We start from the raw sequence: 25,431 nt of genomic DNA, 5'->3' as shown, positions 1-25,431 counted from the left end.
TAACAGCGAGAGCCACTCACACACTCACAGAAGCTCATGGCAGCTTGGAGAGTCATGTCACAGGGTTTTCCTTTTCCTAGCCCTAGGAGAGATTCCAGACAGAGATACAGAATAAGGTGAGACATCTGTGTTCCTGTGTTATCTTGGAGAATTTCTAGGACAGACACCCAAAGGGGAGGATAGCACAGCCAGCCCCGACAAATGTTTGTGGTACCTGGCTGTGAATGGCTCAGCAGCTCAGACTCAAGGTGAGGTATCCTCATTTTCCCCTCTCTTGAACTGGGATCTGTTCAGAATGAGAGATGTGCTTTTGTATTATCTATCTTTTCATGCCTTTCTTATTTCTGTTGTCTTTTTTTTCAAGTAGGAGCTGGTGTATTTGTGAAGAACTTCAGCACACGAGGCATGCCAGCCCTAGGAAAGCAAAACACTGTGCTCTGAAAGCACAGAAATACTTCTGAAAGATTTCCATCTGGAGGGAGACTGTAATATGGAGAGAGACAGCTGGAGAGAGCCAGCAAAAATGCCCATGTTTCAATAAGGAGAATGCCTGTCAATGCAGTGACCAGGTGAATTTACAAGGTAAGCAGATACCAGTGTTAGAGAGCCACTCAAACAGATGGTGGCCATTATCCCCCAGCAGCTCTGCCTTCAAGGATCAGCATCCAGGCTGTGCAGTGGCACAGGCAGCTGTGCCACAGCTCTGTGCCCAGGCATGCAGGTACTGCTCTCACACAGCCACTGCCACAGCTGCACTTTGGGTCCTGCAGGTGCTGCAATGTGCTGTACATGGACTCAGTCCCTACACTGCTGCACAGGCAGTTTGCAGCTCTGAGTGTTAAAAATTATGTGGAAAATGCATTTTACCTCTTTCAGACAACTAGCAGAAGCGCTTTTAAGTCTTATTTTCACTGCTCTAAGAGAGAAAAATTTTCAGGACTAGCAGAACAGCAGGTGAGTTCTTCAAATTCCCAAAATAAAACATTTATTTGCTTTCCTGATATCCTGCATTTGGCTGGAAAATGACAAAGAACATTTCTACTGATCCTAAGGCCTCAGAAAACAAAACCTGGTAGTAGTATTACAAATTCAGAGACTGGTAGGGAAAAAAAAAGAAAGTTTAAGCAGATAATAGAGATTTGTTGATTATGTGATCATTACTGAATGCATGTAGGATTTTAAAATCTTTTCCCACTCCACCATCTATATGTTATTTTAATTATATCTAAAAGCTGCACTATGCTTAGTTTGATGGGATATGATGTGTTTGGTGTCCTACAAAATCTGTGATAGGTTTATTTTACATTGAAATAGATTGAATTAATATAATGAGATTGCTTGACGTGGGAAAGCAAGTGAAAACGTCACAGAGTAGGAAAGACTTGCTATATTTATGTGGTTCCACATATTTTGGTTCTGGATTTTTGTGTGCTTTTAAATTTAAATCGCAGGGATATTACCTGATCAGCTTGTAAAGACAGTGAAAAAACCACCCCAAACTCCACTAATTAGTCTATTACTGAACAGGATCTAAAGCATTTTGCAAAGTGCCAAATGTTTTAAGTTTCACAAAAGCATAATGAGGTACACTATTATCTCTGCTGTTATCCAGGCAAGTTGAGACAAATCCTGAGCTTGAATATATAAAGTACCTGCTACAGATAATCTCTGCAGGGGATCTGGTGCTGGTATTTTGTTATGATCAGGACTCCTAACTTGGAGTGCAGATTAGATTAGATAGTCTGCTTTTCACCCCTCTTCTCATAGTCTGGTTTTGCTATTGAAAGAGAACCACCTTACTGAGTTTTAGTGAACCATCAACTCAAAGGATGGGACTGGGAAAGTATTTTGCTTGCCACGTATAAAAGAATCAAGAAGCTGCTTTTCTTATTATGAAAATGTGTGTCTAACCCAGATTCAGGGAAAATGATCTCGTAGGAAGACCTCTGTGAATGTAGGCATTTAACAGCTGCTGTGCTGTCACTTGTGGCTGCCAGACATCCAAAGACAGGTCACTGGCAGGAGCTCATGGTTCTAATTCCTTTCCCAGGCAATCCTCTTCCCTCCCTGTGCCCCATCGCTGATGGGGGTGTCTTGAGCAATGGGTGCTGTGGGGGACATGGGCTGAGTGTACGAAATCTCTGTCCAGGGCTGCCTGTGGGGGGCTCCTCATGCTGGAGCTGACAGCTCTGGGCAGCTGCTACTCAGGATTTGAGATGGAGCATCTCAGACCCCATCAGCTGAATCACTGCAAGTTTCTTCTCATTCACCCAGCTGGGCTGATTGGTGATGTAAAACTTGTGGTGCTGCCGCCCCATTTCCATCGTGGTAAGTGCAAACTTTTCCAAAGGTTAGCTGCTCCGGGTTACTAATCCTCCCTGAGTAAGGTATGAGGTGTGCAGGACCACCTCTGCACCCTGCCCTTGCAGCAGCACAGCTCCGGCCACGGGCTGAGCTGCAGAAGGGCCACGGCTGGAAGGGAACTCCCCAGGAGCAGCAGCGAAGCTGAGGGGGCAGAATGCATTTACCTGGTGCCGAATTTGACCAGAATCTGGTGCTCCAGAGGAGCAATTCAGTGAAAGCCCGTAGCTGTCAAACACTGGCTGAAATGAGAACAAAAGAGGGGATGAAGATGGAGGGAGAAGGGCAATGACTAAATTGAAGAAGAAAAGCTTGAAAGAGTGAAATACACAACGCTTTGCAGTCACCTTCCTCCCAGTGATCTGCCTTTACAGTGGAATTTAGAACCAGTGCTACTTATCAGAGCTTCCGTGTTTGTGCCTTTTTCTTAAAAGAAGTATTTTTTTACTTGATGCAATGCATTGTAAGCCAGAGTTGTGCTTGGTGTCACGACAGCCATCTCACAGGGAACGAGAAACCACAGACTTTACTGACACTTCAGCAGCTGAAGGTGCATCCTAGTGCCCGGCCTCCGGCTGCCACTGACTTTTAACAAGTCGTGCGGCAAGTACACGGTGCGGGGCTATCTCGGGTGCCGGTGCCGGGAGCAGTGTCGGTGCCGGGAGCAGTGTCGGTGCCGGGGGCAGTGTCGGTGCGGGGAGCAGTGTCGGTGCGGGGAGCAGTGTCGGTGCGGGGAGCAGTGTCGGTGCGGGGAGCAGTGCCGGTGCCCGGAGCAGTGTCGGTGCGGGGAGCAGTGTCGGTGCCGGAGCAGTGTCGGTGCGGGGAGCAGTGTCGGTGCCGGAGCAGTGCCGGTGCCCGGAGCAGTGTCGGTGCCGGAGCAGTGCCGGTGCCGGGAGCAGTGTCGGTGCCCGGAGCAGTGTCGGTGCCGGAGCAGTGTCGGTGCCCGGAGCAGTGTCGGTGCCCGGAGCAGTGTCGGTGCCGGAGCAGTGTCGGTGCGGGGAGCAGTGTCGGTGCGGGAGCAGTGCCGGTGCCCGGAGCAGTGTCGGTTCCCGGCGGGACGGCTGCCGCTCCCGCTGCCCCTCGCGCTCCGGCCGCTGCCGCCGCCGCCGCCCGCGCGCTGGTACCGCCCCGTCGGGCGGGGCGGGCGCATGCGCGCTGCACCGCCCCCACCGCCTATAAGTGCGGGCGCGGCGCCCCCCGCGCTGTGCGGGCGCGGCGCCGGACGGGGCGCACCGGGAGCGGCGCGGTGTGGGCTCGGCGCGCCCGACCCGCTCCGTCCGTGGGAGGATCGCGGGCTCCCGCCGTCCCTCGCCCATGGGCGCGGAGGAGGGCGCGGCGAGGCGGCGGGGAGCGAGAGCGGAGTAGCGGCGCCCCCGGCTCCGCCGGTGCGCCCCGGGCGGCGGCTCCGCACCCCGCGGGCCGGCCCCGGGCATGCGGCGGCGGCGGGACCCGCGGCCAGAGTCCCCGCAGCGCGGCGGCTGCCTGCCCCGGGGGGCCGGGCGGCGCTGCCCCGGCGCGGCGGGGCCCTGACGGAGCGGCCGCCCCCCCGGCGGCGCCATGCGGGGCTGGCTGCTGCTGGCGGCGCTGGGCTGGCTGCTGCCGGCAGGGGCCGCGGCCAGCGGCGAGTACTGCCACGGCTGGCTGGACGGGCAGGGCGGCTGGCGGGACGGCTTCCAGTGCCCCGAGCGCTTCGACGGCGGCGACGCCACCATCTGCTGCGGCAGCTGCGCGCTCCGGTACTGCTGCTCCAGCGCCGAGGCGCGCCTCGACCAGGGCGCCTGCGACAACGACCGGCGGCAGGGCGGCGGCGAGCCGGGCCGCCCCGGCAAGGACGGCCCCGACGGCGCGGCAGGTGAGGCGGCCCCGGCCCGGCCAGGACGGCCCCGCGGTGTCTCCGGCTCGGCGGGAGCCGTCGCGGGTTCGCGGCGATCTTCCTGCCCGCCCCTTCCCCCCTTGCCGCCGGCCCCCTCCGTCGAGTGGTGGGACAGCGCGGACGGAGCCGGCGCTGGCCGGGCTCTCACACGGGGAGGAGTGCCCAGTGAAGGCCTGCCTTTCCCGCCCTTGCTGCTGGAAATCCCAGCCACGTCTGCGTCAGAGCAGGTGACACCACTCCCCTGGGTCCCGGGCCAGCCGTCTCGGCCTGGCACAGCTCTGCCGCCGTTTTGAACGGGCTCCTCAGCCGTGGTTGAGCTCCCCATTGAAAAGGCAAGGAAAAATGAGACAACCCCCATGAGCAGATCAGAAAAAGTAACAGGATATTTCAAAAGGACTCTGGCTGGTCCCCACTGTAATTGTGTATGTTCTTTCAGCTCTGATATCCCCACTTAGGACTGGTTTTACAAGATTGAATTTCAAGGATAAACTCAAGTCTTTCTACTGCTGTTTAAAAAAGCCCCGGTGGCTCCCCAGCACCCTTGCTGCCATCCACACATGCTGAGTGCGGGAGAAGTAGCCTGAAGTGATGTTATAATTAGGACAGATTTACTCCTGGAAAACTTGCACATTACAGTGTGGAGCAAGTGTGTGCACCTGCTCGAGAGCTGCTGTAGCGCCAAGTGCAGAAGTGGAGATGATGTTTTACAGCCTTTTGTTTAAAAGCACTAAAGTGATGGAGGAGAAGTGGCTTTTTGGTTATAACTCGCTTCATCTCACCAGCTGTGCCAGGAAGCATTCTGACTTGAGCAGACAGATAACCCCCCCTGCCCCTTTGCAGTTCTGACAACAATGCATTTTTGTAACTATTTTTTTATTTAAAATTTATTGCTTTGCAGGTTTGGGAGCCATTGCCCTGTGCTGGCACTGATTAACTTGCAGGTCATTAGCAGTGGCTGCCTTAGCAGGGTCAGACAGGGTCAAGCAGGGATCCAAAGCCCTGCCTGAGTCTTGGAGCTGCCAGGTTTTGGTGGAAATGATGAACTCCAGGCATGTTGCTGAGAGCATTCACAAGCACTGAAGGGAGACACCTTCCCTTTGTTATTTGTGTATATATCCATATACATTTCTTACTGAGACAGAGAAAAAGGCTTTTTCCCTGGGACTGCAGAATGGATTATCTCAGCTGGATAGAGCATGGCACTTGTATAACACCATTGTGGGTCTGATCCCTGTATGGGCCATTCACTTAAGAGTTGGACTCAGTGATTTTTGTGAGTCCTTTCCAACTTAGGTGTATTCTGTGAAATCTGTGTCTGTAGCCCAGGTTGTTCCAAGGATGATGTTTACCATCCTTGGTGGCTCCTGATGCCTCCAGTGAGCATCATCCATACTTTCTGCTCCCACCCCTTGCCCACCCTCAGTCCTCCTGCCCTGATGTCCCGTCATTAGGCCTCACAAGGAGGAATGCTGCCCCTTTGGAGCGTGGGGCTGTTTCTGCACTGCCTGCTCTGTGGTTTCTCCCTACACCTGGGGCTGAAGTGCAGAGCAGGTGGACATTCATCCCCAGAGTTGTGGGGTGCCAGAGGCCCTGTGATTACTGTCTGGTTGCTGCCTGGCTGTCACCTTGCCCCAGCGGGCTGCCAACAGCCAGAGTGGGCTGGTGGTGGAGAGGGATGTCGTGTGGCACCAGGGTTTGACTGCCCCATGATCCTGAGCCCTCAGCAGGGATCCTGCCCCAAAGTATCTCCCTAAGGCACTGTTCAAACCCAGCTGTATCATGCCTGTTTGTTCCAGTAGGACATATTGGAGACATGATTTGATGAAATGTGGAGCAGTGGTTGCTGTGACCTAGACCGTCACCAGCAGGAGAGAAATAGAAGCCATTGGGTTTAACAGCCCTTTTCATCATTCTGGTATAAAATGCTCTGCTTGTGTTGACCTGTGCTGGGAGGAAGTGGGCTCTGCTTGGATGAGGGGGGATTGCTGAGGTTTCTCCATGGTGATAATGTTTTCCTCGCTGTTGCAGTGCCCATCTACGTGCCGTTCCTTATCGTGGGATCTGTGTTTGTCGCCTTCATCATCCTGGGGTCACTGGTGGCAGCGTGCTGCTGCAGGTGCCTGCGGCCCAAGCAGGAGCCCCAGCAGAGCCGAGCCCCTGCGGGCACCCGCCTGATGGAGACGATCCCCATGATCCCAAGTGCCAGCACCTCCCGGGGCTCCTCCTCCCGCCAGTCGAGCACGGCTGCCAGCTCCAGCTCCAGCGCCAACTCGGGGGCCAGAGCTGCCCCGACGAGGTCCCAGACCAACTGCTGCCTGCCGGAAGGGACCATGAACAATGTCTACGTCAACATGCCCACGAACTTCTCGGTGCTGAACTGCCAGCAGGCCACGCAGATTGTGCCGCACCAGGGCCAGTACCTGCACCCGCAGTACGTGGGCTACGCCGTGCAGCACGAGCCCATGCCGCTGAGCCCCGTGCCCCCCTTCCTGGACGGCCTGCAGGGCGGCTACAGGCAGATCCAGTCTCCCTTCCCACACACCAACAGCGAGCAGAAGATGTACCCGGCTGTGACTGTGTAGCGCTGACGCCCTCCCCTCCCCATCCCCACCCAGCCAGTTTCAATATCTGAACTGAACGGAGGAGAAATACTTCCTTGGAACAAAGCTCCCAGAACATCACTTGTAAATAATTTTGAAAGGCTCATGCATGTCAGACGGTGTTTATAAACCATTTATTTTCATCGGGGTCTGTTGCCAGGAACTGTAAGGATGATATCTCGGAATTAACGTTGCCAGATACGCTCTCATTCCAGCGCGTGATTTACGGCGGCGAAGGATTACGCTGGAAATGCATATGTATTTCAGATCACTGTGCTCATGAGATAAATGTTGGAGCCATAAAGTGCCCTTCAGGTATGACATGGTCACAAGTATTTGCCTAATTAATTCTAGAAAGAGTTTTGTTCCACTGTACAAGACCACAGTACTTCAGAAACCTCTCTGCTCCCAGCTCCGTAATGATGTTTCCCGTTGCTTCACAGACAATCACAACTGAGAGCCAAACAGTGCAATCCCTGTGTGCCCAGCCATCGTGGCTTCTTACACACACCCACTTTGGGGTGAAATGCCACCAGAAGCTTGGTCTTGCAAAGACCAATTTTCCTTGTATTTTGTAGGAATTGGAAGAGTGAATTATTCTGCTCTTCTTTCCAGTGCACTTGAAACCCTTCATTAATTTGGTTTTGTGTCAAGATCAGTACCCAGTAGTGGTTTGCACAGACTTTATCTTTGTGAACGTTTTACTAAAACCAGGGTATGAGGTGCTCACTCTTTGTGACACTCAGCAAAGCATTTGGTACAGCTGGCAGTGTCTGAACTGAACCTGCCTTGGCAGAGGAAGGTCAGACTGTGATTCCAAACAAGCCTGATTCAACCTCACTTCCCATGAAACAGGAAACCCGTGTGAATGCCCACGAAGGTGTCAGCCCCAAAATCTGCTTGCATTGGAGTCTGCCTGTAGGAAAATGGAGTTTATCTTGTACCCATGAGCCCATTCTGAGTTCCCTGCCCCACTCTGTGGGAGTGGGAGAGTGTTAAACAGAACCCAGTTGGGATGTGAATGGGTTGGTGGAGGTTTGAAATCCATCCCCTTTTCTTCTTTACACGTGACAGGGGATTAGGAAGGCACAGCTGTATTTAAAAATAAGGAAAAAGGCCCAACCAAGGGACTAAGGTGCTTGTGGTGTCACAAGGGTCATGGAGGTGGTGAGCTGCAGACAGCAGGGACACTTAACACTGGAGCTGTTGGCTCTCTCCTGCTTTGCTTCATCTGGGGAAAACACCTCTCCAGGTTGAAGAGGCAGCAAACAATCAGATCATTCTAATTATATCACTCCAAATGCAGCAAAGCTTTGCTGACAGAAAGGCTGGTTTTGTCTCTTTAGAAATGTAGCCTCTGCATTTCCATCCATTGCTCCTCAGCCAAAAAAGTGCCGCGGAAGACCTGAGGCCCTGTGCAAAACCCAAGCAATTACTGTAGCCAGACCAGTGATGACAAAAGGTTTCTTATTGTCTGATACTGTATCAATATGTAGCAATAACTGTGATGCTATGTTTTGTATGTCTGTTTTTAAATGACACAGAAGGTGCAGATGCATTGCCAAACCCAATGGTTTACTCATAAACACGCCACACACAGGCCGTCTGCAGCAGGCAGCCGTGGTTTGGCCACTGACACGGGGAAATGAATAGGTAATTTATCCCAGATCTGTTGTTCCTGGCTGTGATCTCCCAGTCAGTGTGCAGGATCTGGGCAGAAAGGTTGGTTTGTGAGACCTGGCTTCCTCTGCAGCCAGGCTGGGTGTCTTTGGGAAGCGGCGCCCGGCTGCTGGCGGTGTCGGATGCTGCACAACTCGGTGCTCGGGGATCTTCAGGGCAGTGGGAGCTCCAGAGCTGGGTGCTCCAGGCTTCTGAAGGACCCCCTGCACTCTCTGGTCTCTGGGGGTGTAGGTCTCCACCTGCCCACGTTGCAGTGAGGTCTCACTGGGCTGGCAGCAGGCACAGGGGCAGCTCTGTGTGCTTCCCCGGGAGCGGGAGGTGCTTGGCCCTGGGTGAGCCCTGGTGCTGTGCCCCTGACTCTGCCCAGCTGAGAACCAGGTCAGCTCCCCCCTCTGCCTGCCTTGCACAGGCCCTGCCAAGGACACCTCCTCTGACCTACAGAATTCAGGTGAATCTTTGTATATTGTTTACTTGTTAAAAAAAAAAAAAAAGAATAAGTTAAATTTAAGTCTGTAGAAATTAATTTACAACTGAAGGCAGAGAAACGCGAGCTCTAATAAAAGGAATTTTGTGAGATGTGGTGTTTTTTTAATGTCATGTACAATAATGTAAAACCAATGTTACCATTTGATATAGCTTTTAAATCTCTGAAAGAGCACTTGCTTTAAAGTGTTTCTTACAACTGAAGAAAAAAGCCCCCTTTGTTTCTTAATAAATACTTTATGGTGTGACTTTGGTTTTGTTTGCTTTGTCATAGCGATTTTATTTTTTTAGCTAATGCTTTGCTTTCCTGTGTCCCCAAAAGAACATCTGACCAGCCCCCCTCTCCAGAATGGCAAAACCAGAAGTTTGGACTTTTTGCCGTGTTTCTAAAGAATAACAGTAACCCCAACAAATTACATGTCTGAACAGTGTGCTGCAGTGGGGCATGTTCTGAGGGGATATTTTTGGGGAGAAGGGGCACAGGGAGATGGCGTCTGAGCATCCCCTGAGCTGGGGATCCCTCGCCTCTCGGATGGCTGGGGAGCAGTGGTGGGAGCAGGATGGGCGAGAGCCTGTGGGCTTATCAAGTTCCCTCTTGTCAAAGAATGCCAAATACTCTGCATCAAATGGCATTTTCTGAGAATTTTGTTTTCAGTTGGATTCACAGTCACCAGATGAGCATTTTGAGTGTGTAACTCTCAGTAAGTGGCTGTGCTGTCCCCACTGTCCTCTGCATCTTCTTGCTAGAGCAAAAACTCCATCCTCAGAAGTGAGACCAGAACCAAAGCCCTGTAGTGCCATAGTCTGTCTGGGACGAGGCCACTCTGCTTTCCTAGTGTTGGCTCCCTCTTGCTGCTGGAGATGCTGGCATTGCACTCTGGGCAAGTGGGTGGCTGTGGGAGCCTAAAGGGCAGGGAGAGGAAATGGAGTGATTGTTGGATCTGCATGTTTATAATTCAGAAAAGTAGGGAAGAGCAGTCTGGGAAGAGCATTGCCTTGGTCAGGCTCTACATTGCACATTCCAATATGCCACAGCTTCCTGGTGTTTGGGGAAGGTGAGGCAGCAAGGCTGGGAGCAGAAAGCTGGCAGGGAAGGAGGGGGTCAGCCATGGCTGGGAGCAGATGTGCTGAGGCGACGAGTACTGCGCAGCAGGGCAGGCCAACAGTTTGTGTCAAAGCTTTTTCTTGTGTTTTTATCTGCGGAGCAGCTTCGCCCTTGGCAGATGTTTTCTTTTTGTGCTGTGCAGGAGTTGGTGTGCACAGCAAGCAGTGGTGAGGGTGGGGAAAAGCTGGCAAACCCCCACAGGCTGGGCTGGTGCTGGTTGGCCCTGCGTGCCCCAGGCTGGTGGTGTCCTCACAAGGGGACACGTGGGCACAGCGGTGCCCCGAGGTGGCTGTAGGCAATCCTGTGCCCAAACCACTGAGCCACGCAGAGAAGAGCAGGAAAGCATCGCCAGTGACAGGATCCCCTCCCAGCACACACACTCTGGAATGCCTCCCCTGTGAGCTGGGCACCTCAGGGGACAGAGCCCCTTGGCAGGGGCTGCCACCAGCTGTGCCACGGTCACCAGGGGACAGTGGAGGTTGTGCAATGTGGCCCACGATGCCCAAGGGGAGCAAGCCAGGGAGCAGGTCTCAGCTCAGCACATTAACCTCAGCGCCTCCCTTGCAAAATGTCTCATTTGCTGCTCACTTTTGATCTTCCTGGAGCTCTTCTCCCTCCAGATTTTCTGCCTTTCCACTCTTTTCCTCCCACTGAAGTTATTACTAAATATTATTCCCCACATGTGTTCCCTTCTATTTTTCCAAGCTGAATCTCATTTTATTGTTTCCTCCTCATATTTCCTGCTTCTCAGTAGGTCCCTTTGTAATATTTCTCTGTCCTCAGTGGGGTTTGCAGCATTTTCCCACCCAGGATCACTTGCAAATGGACTGAACAAATCACATAAACGTGTGCCATACTTTCTCCCCTTCCCCATCTACACTGAATGGAGCCAGTTCCATGAGACCCTGGCCATCCTGGAGGCTCAGTGTTCCCTGTCCCATAGGAGAGCATTTAATCCTTGTGACAGTATTTCTGTGCAGCCTGAATGGCCAGATAACAGCAGTCACTGGTGCTGTAACAGCCTCCCGTGCCTCAGCAATGGGGACAAGCCCATGGTGCTGGGTTGTGTGCCACAGAACACCGCTGTGGGCTCCAGTGAGGAGGCCTCAGGTGAGCCAGCACTGTGGTGTGGCTGCTCTGCACCAAACACTGCATAGTGCTGGCCTGTCTGCAGCAAGCCTGGAGGTGAGAGTGGCAGAGGCGACGTCTCAGCACCCTGGGGTGTCCCAGTTCCCCCATCTCCTGGGGGACACCCAGTCCCAGACACAGCTTCCCTCCCACCCATCCCTGGGAAGCCACTACAGCCCTGGCACAGGGATGGATTTTCTCCCCTTGCTGCAGAGATCCCCCTTTCTGTGCCAACACTTACAGGTTTTGTGATTTGCCCACAGAAGTTTGTCCTTTATACCTTGAAAATCCCAGCATACTGACCTGACCCCAGGCCTTTTTCACCTGGCTAGTGACCCTGCAGCTCTCACCTTCTCCATGCTGGCTTGTTTGCAATGTTTTCCCTGGCCCTCGTGTCATTTCCATCTTCTGCTTGTCCCTGCTGAGCCAGACCTCTTGTGGGGGCAGCTGTGCTGGATGGGAACATCTGGGGCATCAGTTCACGGGCAGAGGCACAGCTTCATTTGGAAAATACCTTCCCACTTGACAGCAAAGGTGACATCTTCCAAATACTGAGAGCAAGGCAGCATTCCACTAGGCATGGCTGAAAAGTTGCTAGGTGTGCAAGAGGCCAAGTATCCTCTTACTCCCTGATTTTCATTAGAAGAGGGGAGACAAACCTCTCTGGAGTGTAACATGAGTCACAGCTCTCAGATTCCAAGTGCCTCCAGCATTGTACTGGCTGCAGTCTTTGTCAAAAGAAAGTTAGCTGGCTTTAATATTAATCAATTTGGGTGGCTGTTTCTGATGAGATGAAGCCATGCAGGTAACAACTCAAAGCAGTCACTTTCTGCACAGGGCACATCCAGCTCACCAAGGACACATGTTCCTTTCTGTTTGCATTGTCCATAACACATCAGGAAATACAAAAGAAAACTCACCTGAAACTTTAAAATCTTGTCTGCCATCACAGGCTGTTGCAGTGACACCGTTTAGGCTTATAATAGCAAAAAGAGATTTCAAACATTCAAGAAAGAATAGCAATAACATTTTTCTCCTAAACATGATAATCATTTACTTTCAAGGCAATAGTTTCTTATTGCCTGTTATCAGTCCTTCAAAAAACCTCCAGCAAAATCAAGGCAATCAGTGATACATCAAGCTGAAAAATGTTTAATTCGACAGGTAAGTTGCTTTCCATCAAACCTTCCTCATGTTTAGTGCTGAACCAGCTCAGGGCATGGCCCACCCTGGTTTGCCTCTCTAGGTTAATTTGAAAAAAAAATAAAGCAAGAAGGCACTACTTTGGATCCTATCGCTGCTATTAAACCAGGGCAAGTGAGCATCATGTCAGAAAACAGTAATAATGCAGTGTGCAGGGATAGAATGCAAGAAAATATAGTGCAGAAGGCAATCTCACACCTGAGGAGTTGCAGCTGTTCTAATCACCAAAGATTAGGAACAGGCCTGAACTTAATAGGCCACAGCTGTGTCCAATAATGATGAGTGCTATAGAAGAGTGGGTGAGCTGGGTGAGGAGAGAGATGGAGGTTGTTGGCTGTGCTGTGAGGAGCTGTCCGCGAGCGATCACCAAGAAGGTATGGAACTTTTGCAATAAGATGACAACAATGCAGCAATAAACTAAAAATACTTCTCTATCTCCCTTCCAAGATATAGAGCAGCTTCACAGGACTATAAAAAATTGGCTGTATTGGAGGGGACTCTAAAGATAGTCTAGTTCTCAGTGTCCCATCCAGCCTGGCCTTGAGCACCTCCAGGGGTGGGTACTTAAATTTCCTTCCATCAGGTTTAGGAAGAGCTTTGAAAGCTGATGGGGACAATGTGGCAGAGTGTTTGATTCTGCTGGGTGCAGAGCCCAGCTTAGCTGGGCCACAAACTTCCCAGAGCTCGCTGGTGCTGCAGATGCTGGCATGGGGCAGGCCTGACTTGTTGCAGGACAAGATGAGGATGTTGGTATGTTGTGCAGTCTCTGCTATGATTCAGTAGCCAAATGGTAAATATTGGCTTATGCAGCTGCTAATTCCCTCAACATTTGCTTTTGAGAGACAGAATCCTATTGACTTCACACAATCAGACAGTCTATGTGTGATTGTAAATATCTCATTATGGGGGGAAAATAATTTTAATTTACAATGCTGCAAACCAAAAGCAATGGCTGTAGATTTACTGAGCAGTCAGAATCAGGCTCTCAGTTTCACAGCTGAAGCCCACCCTCACTGTGGATGGGCAAATACACACAGTCATTGCACAGGATTTAGTGAGCAGTATGAGAGCAGTAGGCAGCTCAAGCTCTGATACCTGGCACATCCAAATGAGCTGGCACTAGGATCACACTGTGGTTTTTCATGGACTAAGGCATGTTTTCAGGAGCTTATAGGCAATTCCTTCCAGTGTGGAGAAAGGAAGGAGTGAGATGGAGCAGCACAGTTACAAACCCAGCCCAGAATCCATTTTTTCCTGAGGGACTGGGGGGATGCTCCTGCTGCCCGTGCTCGATATCAGCAAGTACCAGCAGCTCCACAGGACCAACAAAGCAGTCTTGGTTTACTGTGACAGCTGTGCTGCACATTTTTGATGAGGCTGTAGGCCAGTGCCAGCTGAGCCATCAGACAAGGTGGCTGTGAGAGCTGAGGCTCCCAGACTCGCCACTGCAGGATTTAAGTGCCACTCTGCCCTGCAAGGTTGGAGCTGCTGCACTTGAGGGCTGCTTTGTGTGACCCAGGAAGCTCAGTGCCCTCGCCACTCTGGCATGGCACCCTCACAGGGACAGCACCAAACACCAGGGGAAATCCAGAGGGGAACCATGGCCACCTCTCTGACTGTCACCCCTCTGTCCTTAGAGAGTTACAGCAAGAAAAATGCAACATGAGCTTCCTCATGGTGAAGGTCCTGGCTGGGCATGGCCACTGCAGCAAGGTCTCCCCAGCACTGTTCACCATTCCCTTACCTGGGACACAGCCCACTCCTCATCTGCACTTGAGCTCCTTGCTCAGCGTGGACAGCCAAAAACCAACCCTGTCTTTCAGGGGTTTTTAAAGCCTTGTTTCTCTGCAGTCCTGTATTTCTGCTGAGGAGGGAACTCACTGCTCCTTCCAGGTTTCTGAGGACTTGCTGCACCCCAAATGCTGCAGGAACTCAGAGGCATGGGGCTGTGCTGGAGGGAGGGCTGGTCACTGGGTACTGCCACAGCAGCACTCACTAAAAGGGATTATGTTTCTGAAATCTTCTTGCTTAACATTCCTCAGCCAGACCTTTCTCAGTTACACTTCTATTTTTTAATGCTCCCATTTCAGACTTGAGCATTAATCTACAGGTTTAGGGACTTTGATTCTTCTTTGTTCTGGTACGAGGCACTGAAGCCTGCCGTCAACAGACTTAGCAGCTGCTCCAAATATTTGGCTCTGGGACATGAGCACTAGGCTCTCTCACAGCCCTGCCTGTCAGACTGTTAGAGGGAAAGTCTCTGAGGTGATTAGTCAACTAATATATCTAATAAGGGGTTTAAGCAGCAATCCATTATGTTTTACAATTCTGAGAATCATTTCCCTTTTAGTGTGCCGTACAAGAGATGACAGTGCAGGGAGCAGTTGGCTGAGCATCCAATTCTCCCACCACCAACTGAATAAGGCTTATTTAAGTTTATCATCAATTTTACTTTGGCATAATTGATTGGCCAGATGTGTGAGAAGCTTTTACAAACAGCACAGTTCCTGCTGCTACATGCTTGCAGGCTGGGCTGCAGCTATGGAGGCCCAGCGAAGGAGCAGGCATTTACTCCAGCAAAACAGGGATACACAAGTTCATCACTCTCTTTTCCCTGCAAAGGAAAAGCAGATACTGGTCTGGCTTTTGGGATGAAAATGTTTTGAAATGTAGTCAAGCAATGACTTGTTAAGGGAAGATGGGAGATTTGGCTTACACCTTCTTTCTGTTCCATAATTTTAAATACAAAATCCAGAAATAATTTGTTGTAAAAAAAACCACTTTTAAAAGTGGTTCTGTCAGCAATCTATTAGGAAAAATCCTATTCCTCAAGTTATAGCACCCTAAGGGGGAAAAATTTTAGCCAAACTATATATAAATATGCACCTTGTTCCTGATAAAATCTGTTTAATTCCAGTATCTATTAATATTTGGACAAAGGGATCTCTTTGTTAAAGCTCAAACCCTTTCATTTTCTATAAGGATCTGACAGTGCATGTTCCCCATGGCCACCAAAAATCAAGTAAGGCCAACCTTTTCTGCAAATGTAACTTCAGCCATAACTTGAGTCCCATTCCTGAGTCAGTGCTGGGCATCCCCCGGCGCATACGGGTGCAGCGCTACCAGGGACACGAGAGCCTTGTGTGGTGCTTCCTGCTCGAGGCCAGGGAGCTCCAGGGTCACTTCTCCAGGTCTGGCCACACCAGCGAGCTCGGCAGCGTCAGCTGAGCAGCAGCAGCAGCAGCAGAGAGATGTGGCATTGCTGAGCAGGCAGAGGCAGGAGAGAGCCTGGCCCTGTGCTCCGGAGCAGAGCGGCTGCCATGGTCTCACCTCATGCCTCGCTGCGCTATGCTCCCCCTCACACTCAGAGCCTGAAGGGCCCGTGTTAAAATTGCAAATTTAGCTGCAAGTAAGGAGGAAAGGGAAGGTTTTTAGGGCTTAATTTTCCCCTGTTGTGTCTACATTACCTAATTGAGACAAAAGACTTCTAAGCTTTATTTTGGTGAAGCCTTGGTGAGATCAAGTGTATCATTTGTAGAAGAATCTCTCTCCACCTAGCTTGTATAAAAAGATAGTTTTCCCCCTGAAGACACTATTCAAATACCAGTATCTGCTGTCAGCTCATCAGCACCATTCTTATTTTGCCATATCAGCCTTGCATTTGTGGCCTGATTTGAGACCTATTAAAGGAACTCAAGCCTTGCTCTAATGAGCAGGCCCTTAAAACACACCCAAAAGGCCGTGAAAAAATAGAAATAATCCATTCAACAGCTTTGCAGACTAACTCTCAAATGTATTTAACACTGAACTCTTGCTGCAAAGCTTGTGGGGGGATAAAACAAACAAGCCTCGGTCTGCTGGATTGCTTTAATAAAAGGTTTATTGGAAATATTTTTGTGCAGACATACAACAGTCAACAATGCTGTTCAAAGCTACAAATTGTCTAAGTTTTCTGAACCTTCTAAAAATACAAGTAAGTGACCTTCATTTGTATTCAGTCTGAGAGGGAAACAAACTCCACTGTAATGCAATGCTGTATTTAAACTACCAGAGGACATTAATAGGACCTGAAAATGGTAACACTTCTAGAGGAAAAAACCCACACACCACTGCTGCTCTGCTGGGAGCCAATTAAACATCCCCCCACAGCATCACTCCTCTCTGCATATCCAGATTGAAACGTCCCCATCTGAAACAATATTTAAGCAATTCGAGTACAGATATGACAGACAAGCGGGCACATGACTTGGCTCGCTGATGAAAAAGATGCTGTTAAAAATCCTGTCACTCAAGACCCTGAATATTTGACCTCCCTGTGCAATGGGCTGCACTTTGGGGGCAGGAGGAGGGACAGGGGGAGGTTTTCAAGTTAAACATCTCTTCCAGCACACACATGTACACAGTCCCAGAGGGCTTGGCTGCCTCACTACTTTATAACTGGAGCCCTTTAAAAAAAAAAAAAAAAAAAGAGTTGAGCAACAACTTTGAGCAACTTTGCAGTCTATGAACTCTTGATGGTAAGAACAGCAAGTACTCTTATTCCTCTTCTGAATCAACATATCAACCAGAAGGGCAGAGGAGAGCACAATCACTGTCTGGTAAACTCCATGTTTTCTAAGAAACCCAGCAGATGTTTTGAAATTGATTAATTTATGCCAAGACGACATCTGGAACATCTTCGCAGGAAAACCACCCAGTAAGGTAGTTAGAATTTAAAACAATCATGTCTTTCTGTTAATGTTGGCTTTTTCCCTTGGCTTCATTGCTCCATAATTACAAGGGTGCTGACCTTCCAGCTACGCACAGTGACAGTTTGGCAATATATTAACACTTTTCTTCATTGTTAGACTTCTGAGTGATTGCCCAGAGCTGAGATTGCCCACACAGAATTTGTAATTTACTAACTTCTGTTTCTCTTTAGAGGCTACCAAGAGGCTGAACGAGAACGGACCTCTTGTGGCAGATTTAAGGAGAACTTATCTCACCTTCTTCATATGTAAAGGAAGGCTTTGGATAAACACCAGTACTCAGCCACTTTACCTTCTGTCCACACCACACACAAGCAGGCCATGAATGCAAATGAAACAACCTCTGGGTTTCACACACTATCACAAAGATATCCAGAGATTAATGAGCCCCTTGTACCGGCTTGAGAGACAGGAACCTGCCCAGGAGCAACACCTGAGCAGAAACCCCACTAACTCTCCATAAGGGGTTGTCACCCAGGACTGAAATAATTCCAGTGCTTAGTTCTGGTGAGTCCACGAGGGAAAGAGGAACCAGTAAATAATTTAGCAATCTTCATAACCCAGGAAACAACCTGCTAGAGCCAAAGCATGCTAAACAAGGAACACTTCTGGCAGGGATTCATTCTAAGTTCAGGACTCAGCTTGGTACCAGAAAAACTCAGTTCCAGGAGGTAACAGTGCTTCACAAATTCTCAACTCAGCTCTGCTTCCTTCCCAGAGCCACAGGAAGGAACCAAAGAAATCAGCTTTATCACAGCTCTTCACGGATGCCGGAGGAATCCCTCCCCTCACTAACCTCTAACAGCAGCACTGGTCTTGGCCAATCTATTTTGTTTCCCTTCACCTCTCCGGACAGCCCATCCAAAAGCACATTCCTGGCCAGATAAACTCAGGCTGTCTAAGTTTCCTGCAGGTCACTGAGAAGCGATCACCTTTGGGATTCACTTGTGTGGCCAAGCAGTGCAGGGCACTTTCTGGTTTTCATTTGCCAACAAAGCTCAAAGCCTCCATTAATCTTACTGTTACATATGGAAAAGGTACCCATATGGATTTATTTTGTTGTCACCTATTGTACTGACCTATCCCTGGCCTTCTCTGGACATAAAGCTCTGGTCACAGATGCTGAAAGGCAGTGAAGCCTCTCTTGGGTGTCTACAGGATACTGGGAAGAGGTGAGTGTAAGAATCCTTCCTGACAGGACAGAAGGGGTCCAACTGTCTGGAGGCTGAGGAACATGCATGGTCAGTGCCATATTTTAGATGCAGACTGCTACCCATGTACACCATAGCCAAATTCTCCTCTCCAACCCCTCAGGTATTTCATACCCTCACCACTTCTTGTTAGACTCAACAGGACACAAAGAGCTCTCCTGAACCTGATTGAAGTTTAAGGCATTGATACTGTGTGATGATTCAAAACAAAGGTAAAATAACCCCAGTGCTTAACACTAATGAGAAATCTGATAAACTGAAGGTGCTTCTCAGGGCCAAGCACGCATTCAATGCCTGCTCTGCTTCAAACCTGAGCTGTGAGAAGTACACTCCTCGAAGCATTTGAAGAATAAATTAAGTCATTAGTTATAAAACCAAGGGAGAATGTAAATAGAGTATCACTAGCCTTCACTGATGACTGCAGGCAATGTGAAAACAGAAGATTTAGTGAGTTAGCCCAAAGGGCAAACTGCAGGACAGGGACAGTGTAAGGACTGTGCACCTCTAGGGCTGTCCATAGAGAGCCAAGTTGCACCCTGTGTAGCCACTGACCACGTCCTCACATTTCACATATTCACATAAATAAAGCTCTCTCTGCTTTATTTACAACTTTATTATTATGACTGTCTCCCAGCGAACATACTCCAGTACATGCTGTAAAAAATAATGTAATCTTGGTAAGAGAGACTTCCCTGCAGCATCTGCTGTGAGCTGCTGGCTGAAGTAAGGGAAGAGACTGCGCAGTTTTGGCCATGCACTATGGGGTGTGTAGTCTAGTAAACTGCAGATTAGCGAGGCTTGACTGTTATCTTAATTTACAGCCCATAGAGTTCATGTTAACTTACACACATTTTTATGTATATTAGCAGCTTAGTTTGACCCAGATACTTTTATTGGTTATTTGCCATTTCTCCTTGACAAGTTATTACTGACTTCCCATTCTAGCTCCCTACAGCAAGACCTGAAGCCCTGTCAAGGAGAAGAAAATGTCAACAGCCTCCTCAGCAGCGCTCAGAGCAGCTCGGGCTCCCGCTCCCCAGCTTTAAATTGCTACTAGGCAATCATTAAAGGAGCAGCAGCTTCTATGCAAGCTGCGATTATGGTGCTATAAAAAGCAGCAACAGAGCCAACTGTAATTCAGGAAAATCACCGCCTCCATCTGAATATCCAAACCCATCTCCTTTTGGTCAGTGCAGAGAGCAGCTCAGGAAGGCCTTTTCTGATCAAGGCTGGGTAGTTAAGTCTGGACAGTCACGCAGAAATGGCCCATTCCTTCTGCTCCGATACCCTGTCAAGTCGATCACATTTTCACACAGCACTTTCAAAGGCTGCTGTTACTGCTCCGTGCATTTGCCCTAATGAACAAGGAATTCTGTTGATGCAGAGCAGCTGTCATTCTCCTTCTGCTAACACAGCACTCGAATGCACCTCATCATTGCTCATCAAGACAAGCAACTCCAACACCCAGTCTGCGGCACATTACAATACATTAATTCCTGTAATGACTCCAAAGAACAAGAAGAATGCCAGGTCTTGACCTGGGTGGGTTCTAGAGAATTAACTCAGCTAGAGATTAAGGCCATACAGTGATGATAAAGTCTGACCCGCCAGCCCCAGTGTCACATACTGTATAACCCTGTGACAAATCCCATGTGCAATTCCCATTGAGCTGACAACCAACACACGTAGCTCAGTCTAAACCACCATTCACTCTAGGGAAGGTTTTTGTTTGTGACACACACTGACCTCAATTTACAGGGAGGTCAAAATGATACAGCCCATAGTCTGCACTAATAAAATAAATCACATCAGATGACAGCTGCTCCTCCCCAGCATCTTTCATTACGCTCTGCAAAATTTTGTTGCCCTAAGTTAAGAACAGAGGAAACTCCAGGACCCCTTCTATTCTCTGCTTAACACATTTACTTGCCATTCTTCATTATCCTAAGGCTTTTAAAAGTTTTTTTTCTGCAGCGTCATTGAAAGCCTCCAAATTGTTTACATGCCAATGTTTGGTGTGTAGCTTAGAGTACAAAGACTAAGCTGATCTCATTTTGCCTTGGTGGGAAGTTAATTTTCCTTGTGTTTTTACAAAAGGAAGAAACAATTAGCAGTTTTGAGGAGAGGCTTACACCACACATTTCCTAAACAGATTTGGTTTCTAAATAAAAGGAAGTGTTTAACAGGTTATATCAGCATTAAGATTTAAAAACTCCTGGGATCAGGTTTGCTCTCCCCTTATTTATTCTCAGCACTAGTATTTGTGCCTTTAAACAAAATTCCTCTCCCAGAAAATACATACATCCACACTTGGCCCCTTGACATTCATGCCTATGGCAAAATTATTTGCACATTTTCCTTATTGCATAATTGTCTCATTAGCACTGCAAAAAGAAGGTGATGACTTTTCCCTCTGTGACATCAGCCTAATCCAAGAGCAATCCTGACTGGTGCTGCAGGAGCAAAACTTGCCTTTTCTAAAAGAGAAGGGGGCTCTGAACTTCTGAGGTGGCACTGGAAATTGAATTATAGCACTTGAGCGCTGGCATTTACTCGCAATCCTTAAGGAAGATTAAACCAGTAGGCCAGGCTGGAACTTCCCTCTCCTTTGCTAAACATAAACATTCATATTCAAATTGCTTTCAGATAGTTTTAAATCAATAAAAACCTCTGGATGATGGTCAATAGGGCAAAAAACAACGCCAACTTTTAAATACACAGATGTAGTATATACATTAACCACAAAGCCTGGCTTAAACACAGCAGTATTTACTTTATACTGTTCAGAAACATGGCTTGGTGACTAAAATTAATAGAACTTGTCTGGAGGACAGCACAAGCTTTCTAAGAGCTCTTTCAGCTTTAACTTATGCCCCAGTTTTTACCTTTTTTTTTTTTTTCTTCAAAATCCCAATCTATGCAGCAGCACGCCTGTCCCAGTGGCACAGCAAGGCCATGGTGCCAGCATTCCTTCCAGGGCTCATGGGTCTGGGTGTTTTGGGAAGCCTGTTGATGGATCAGATCTAGAAGAGGGACTGGTTTGGCTGAACAAACAAACAGCAGGTCTCCTCTTCACAATGGCCAGCTCTGTGTGTGTCCATGTGTGTGCACGCACGTGTGTAATCCCCTCCTGCCCTCCTCTGCAAACCTCTCTTACCTGGCATGGGGAAGGCTTCCTTAGGGTTACACTATCAGCCTCCTATGCACATGTGCATCTGACCAGATGGTACCTATAAATTGAAATTCTCACTGTTTTATTCTACTATTAAACTGGGAATGGGGTCATGGAGGGAAGTCCCAGGCTACACTTGAAGTGCACACCCAAATACATCACGAAGCGTTATGAGGAGGCACCTAGTTGAGTTCATCTTGGTGTACAATGCCATGCACTCAAGACAGCTGCTCTGCCAAGCTCTGACTTCCACATCCTGGCTGTGTGAGTAAGCTATTATTTGGGTTTCAGAAAGCTAAGATAGAACCCTAATAAATCCTGTAAGAGGGCAAATAGTCTAAGTAATTGATTGCTATCTTGTGTTATTCTGTCATAAGAAGGCAAATAAGCATTTTTAGCTACAAACTGTGTTGCAATCAAAAATTTTTACACCAAATGGTCTGTTGAAAATTTCAGCCAAATTAATTAACAGTGAATACAAGAAGGAGTAAAGTCTGCATGCAGTCGTGTGCACTTGGTCTGTGTGTAACAAAACAGGAAATCTCAGCACCCCGTTCCAATTAAGCAAAGGCTGATTTCTCATGGAACATAAATTTTCTACTTTTCCCCCAGAACAACCTTATGTCGATGTTTTAAATAGTGGTAAAACATTGTTTTTAATTTCACACCTCACATAGCACAGTCAAATGCTTCATAACAACATAAACAAAACTTTAGGCAGAGCTTTGCGACTGAAGTCAAACAATGATTTCCCCCCCACAATACGCACTCAAGGTTTGCAGGGAGAATACAGAAACTTGTTGGCTAAGGCCACAGAAATGAGTTCTCTGGTGTTTTGGCTGCTGCTGCCAAACCTAGTCATGAATGTGTTAACAGTGGATGCATTGATCCAAATCCCATTATTCCCACCACCCATCAAGTAAAGAATAATTTATTCTATTTCTGATCTCCTTTTGGTTGTATCGTAGGATCGAACGACTTGTGACTGGGAAACAACACCGTGTTCTTCTTGAGAAAATGCATACCCATCTGAAAAAGCAGAAGAAGGAAAAAGAAATCAGTCACTGGAGTTGAGCTCAAGAGCACAGACCTCTTTTAGAAACAGTTTTAGGCATCACTGAAGTTATGTGATTGAGACCACTGCAACCTTAATTTCTGTGCTGTGCTTCTGATGGTCAGAGCTGCTCACTGCATTGCCCATGCGGCACAGAAAGGGTGTCTGCTGCCTGCCCTGTCCCTCTGCTCCCCTCCCCAGGCCAGGACAGTGCACACAGCCACCAAGGCCCTCTGAGTCAACCTAATAAGCTACAAATTGATTTGAACACACTCCCACAGTACTCCCACAGTGGCAGAGCTTCTCTAAAGACTTAAGAGAAAGATAGATTTGCCTTTCAGCTTGTCTCCTCTGAAGCCTGCTTGATACCAGCAGTTTCTCTGGAGAAAGGTGGGAATGTCTAGCCCACAACCAGATTTTTCTCACATCTTCCTCTTTACTCCCCTCAGGATTATTTTTTTGAATAATTTTTCAAGTGGAATCTGATGAATGACGCTGTGAAACTTTTGATTCTCTCAGCCAGTCACTTATATTTTGCATAGAGAAAACATGTTCTGGAGGTGTCTATTTGGTTAATCCTGCTGGCTAGCACAATCCTGTGGTCTCCCTAGAAACTACTAAGATGAAAATAACTACGTGCCTGATTTCTTTTAAAGTATTGTGGACAGGCAAGTGACATTTATTGATAGCATCTGCAGAACACCACAATGCTGGTAAAACAGTCACAAATAGCTAATGGGCAAACATGATGAAACAGCAGACAGACTTGCAGACGTGGCCTTATAGAAAGTTCTGAATGGAACACTATAGCAAAGGACAGGAGATTTTTTGACACCCCGAGTCACAAGCACAGCAGGAAATCTTAGCCAGTAAGTGGAGGGGATTCAAAAAGAAATACATTGCTTCAATCACATATTCCTCATGGAAGTGATTGCAGGGCAGCAGGAACCTTGATTTGATTATACGACCAATCATCCCAGCATCCCATTTCATTTTCCCTGAGCAGTTCCATGCCAATATACATACTGCTACAGAGGCACAGGTTCGTTTTTCCTGCCTGTAGCTGAAGGTTCACAGAATACATTCATGAAGTGCAAACAGCCTTTTGGAAAAAAGTGTATCCATCCTGGATCATTGCAAAGGAAGTACGATGTACAAGACGGGCTTTCATTTAAAAAAGGGTAGATTCACACTTAAACAAACACCTCCACTGGGTTTGTTCCATGTCAAGGGCCAGCATCCTGTTAGCATTTTTGGCTAAATTTTCCATGGATAAGTCAACTTGGTCAAAGACCACAAGCTTAATCCCTAGAAGACTGAAGCCCATGTGCCATTGCCTGATTTGCATCGAGGTGGCTTTGCCATATTTACTTATCCATGAGATCATCCAGCGTAACGGAGTCTTCAACTGCCATAACCACTGCAAATCCAGCACTGACCACACAAGCCAGTAGTCCTGGGTGTCATCTTCCCATGACCTGCTTATTCCCAGTGCTGCCACAGGCCTGCAGACAGCCAGGCAGCCCAACCACTCCGCAATACCAATGCAAAAGTCAGTCAAAGGAACCTGTTCAGTGCTGTCACATCAATAGGAAACACCTTAATACAGCAAGAAATTTCAGGCTAAGATGATCTGTGACAAGAATACCAGGGGTATCCTTAAATGTTCATGTCCCTCATCCATCCTAGACTATCAGCAGCAAGGGTTCTGTGTGTATGTCATGGGAAAGGCTGTGACCCCCAAGCTCCTCAGCCGAAGCTCAACATTTGGCAGCTCATGTAAGACTTTTCCTGTAGATCTCTATACAGGAAGATGAGTTCATATTACATTTTTCTATTCACATTACAATTAAAATTGAACTTCAAGCTGTTTAGGCAGCTGACTGTGCCTTGTGGAATCAAAATGCTGCAAAAGCATCCACACTCCCCAAGCAGCTCTACATTTCCACTGCTTGCCGACCCCATCCAAAACAATGAAAGTTTCCATCTGTCAGTTACATGGGAACTTTCCGGAAGTTTGAACTTTTCCCCCAACTCCAGTTTTAAAACCACACCTATGAGCTTGCCTTGGGAACAAGGCCCTTATTGTTCAGCTGTCCTGCAGCAGCCCAAGGAAAGAGCACATTTCTTTGGGGCTTTCTGGGCACAACCCACTCACCCTCACAGAAGGAAGGACCTTTATACTCTGAGACTTTCTATTTATGGAGGAAAGTGGCACTTTTGAATATCTGTCAATAGGGCTCATTTGTTACAAAGAGATTCACATTCTCATCAAATCTAAGGTTTCACTGGTACCAGATATCAGACAATCTACTGAATTTTAAAAGCATCCTGTTGGGTTTTCTTAAAGCTTTGATATTCTATGAGTAGATGTGAATCTAGTCTCCGTTAGGTCTCTCATTTAACACCCTTTTTCTGTTCACTGCAATGTCTGTTCTGGTCTGTGCAACGCTGGGCTACAGCAACCATCTCGATGGGCGTGCCTCCAACACAGACGGCAACGCTGTGCAAGCTCAACAGCATCTCATGACAACAGCTTCCAAGACCAGGACCAGAGAGTGTCCACAGGGCTCTCTTTATTCCAGAAGATCTCCTCATGGAAGAACTGCTTACAGGTTTTGTCACTTCAGGGATTTATTTCAGAGGCCTTCTATTCCTTGCACTCTCCTCTGACACACCCAAATTGTCTGCCCCAGGATTTGTTTAGGCCAGCCAGCAAGAGGGCACTTGTCACTGGCAGCCCATCAGAACTCACACCTGCTGCAGCATTTCACTAGTTCCTACTACAGTGGCATTACGGTTTAGTACTGTCC

The 25,431-nt window shown here is 48.3% G+C and overlaps 2 protein-coding genes across 2 annotated transcripts in view; one reads left to right on the top strand and one right to left on the bottom strand.

Moving 5' to 3' along the window:
* The first annotated feature begins 3,918 nt into the window (after window positions 1–3,918).
* SHISA2 (shisa family member 2) lies at window positions 3,919–9,245 on the top strand. Its single transcript, XM_058045514.1, has 2 exons — window positions 3,919–4,213; window positions 6,263–9,245. Exons 1-2 carry the CDS (start codon window positions 3,919–3,921, stop codon window positions 6,814–6,816), a joined length of 849 nt encoding a protein of 282 aa, XP_057901497.1. The 3' UTR covers window positions 6,817–9,245.
* Window positions 9,246–16,295: 7,050 nt separating this feature from the next.
* Window positions 16,296–25,431, bottom strand: part of ATP8A2 (ATPase phospholipid transporting 8A2) — a 314,236-nt gene continuing 305,100 nt past the window's right edge. The window contains exon 37 of the mRNA XM_058045068.1: window positions 16,296–22,593. Coding sequence (XP_057901051.1) covers window positions 22,496–22,593 — 98 coding nt within the window. The 3' untranslated portion in view covers window positions 16,296–22,495. The remainder of the gene's footprint in view (window positions 22,594–25,431) is intronic.

Source organism: Melospiza georgiana, chromosome 2 (genome assembly GCF_028018845.1).
Source record: "Melospiza georgiana isolate bMelGeo1 chromosome 2, bMelGeo1.pri, whole genome shotgun sequence".
Lineage (NCBI taxonomy): Eukaryota > Metazoa > Chordata > Aves > Passeriformes > Passerellidae > Melospiza > Melospiza georgiana.
The sequence above is the reverse complement of the archived record's forward strand: the minus strand, read 5'-3'. Positions and strand labels throughout refer to the sequence as shown.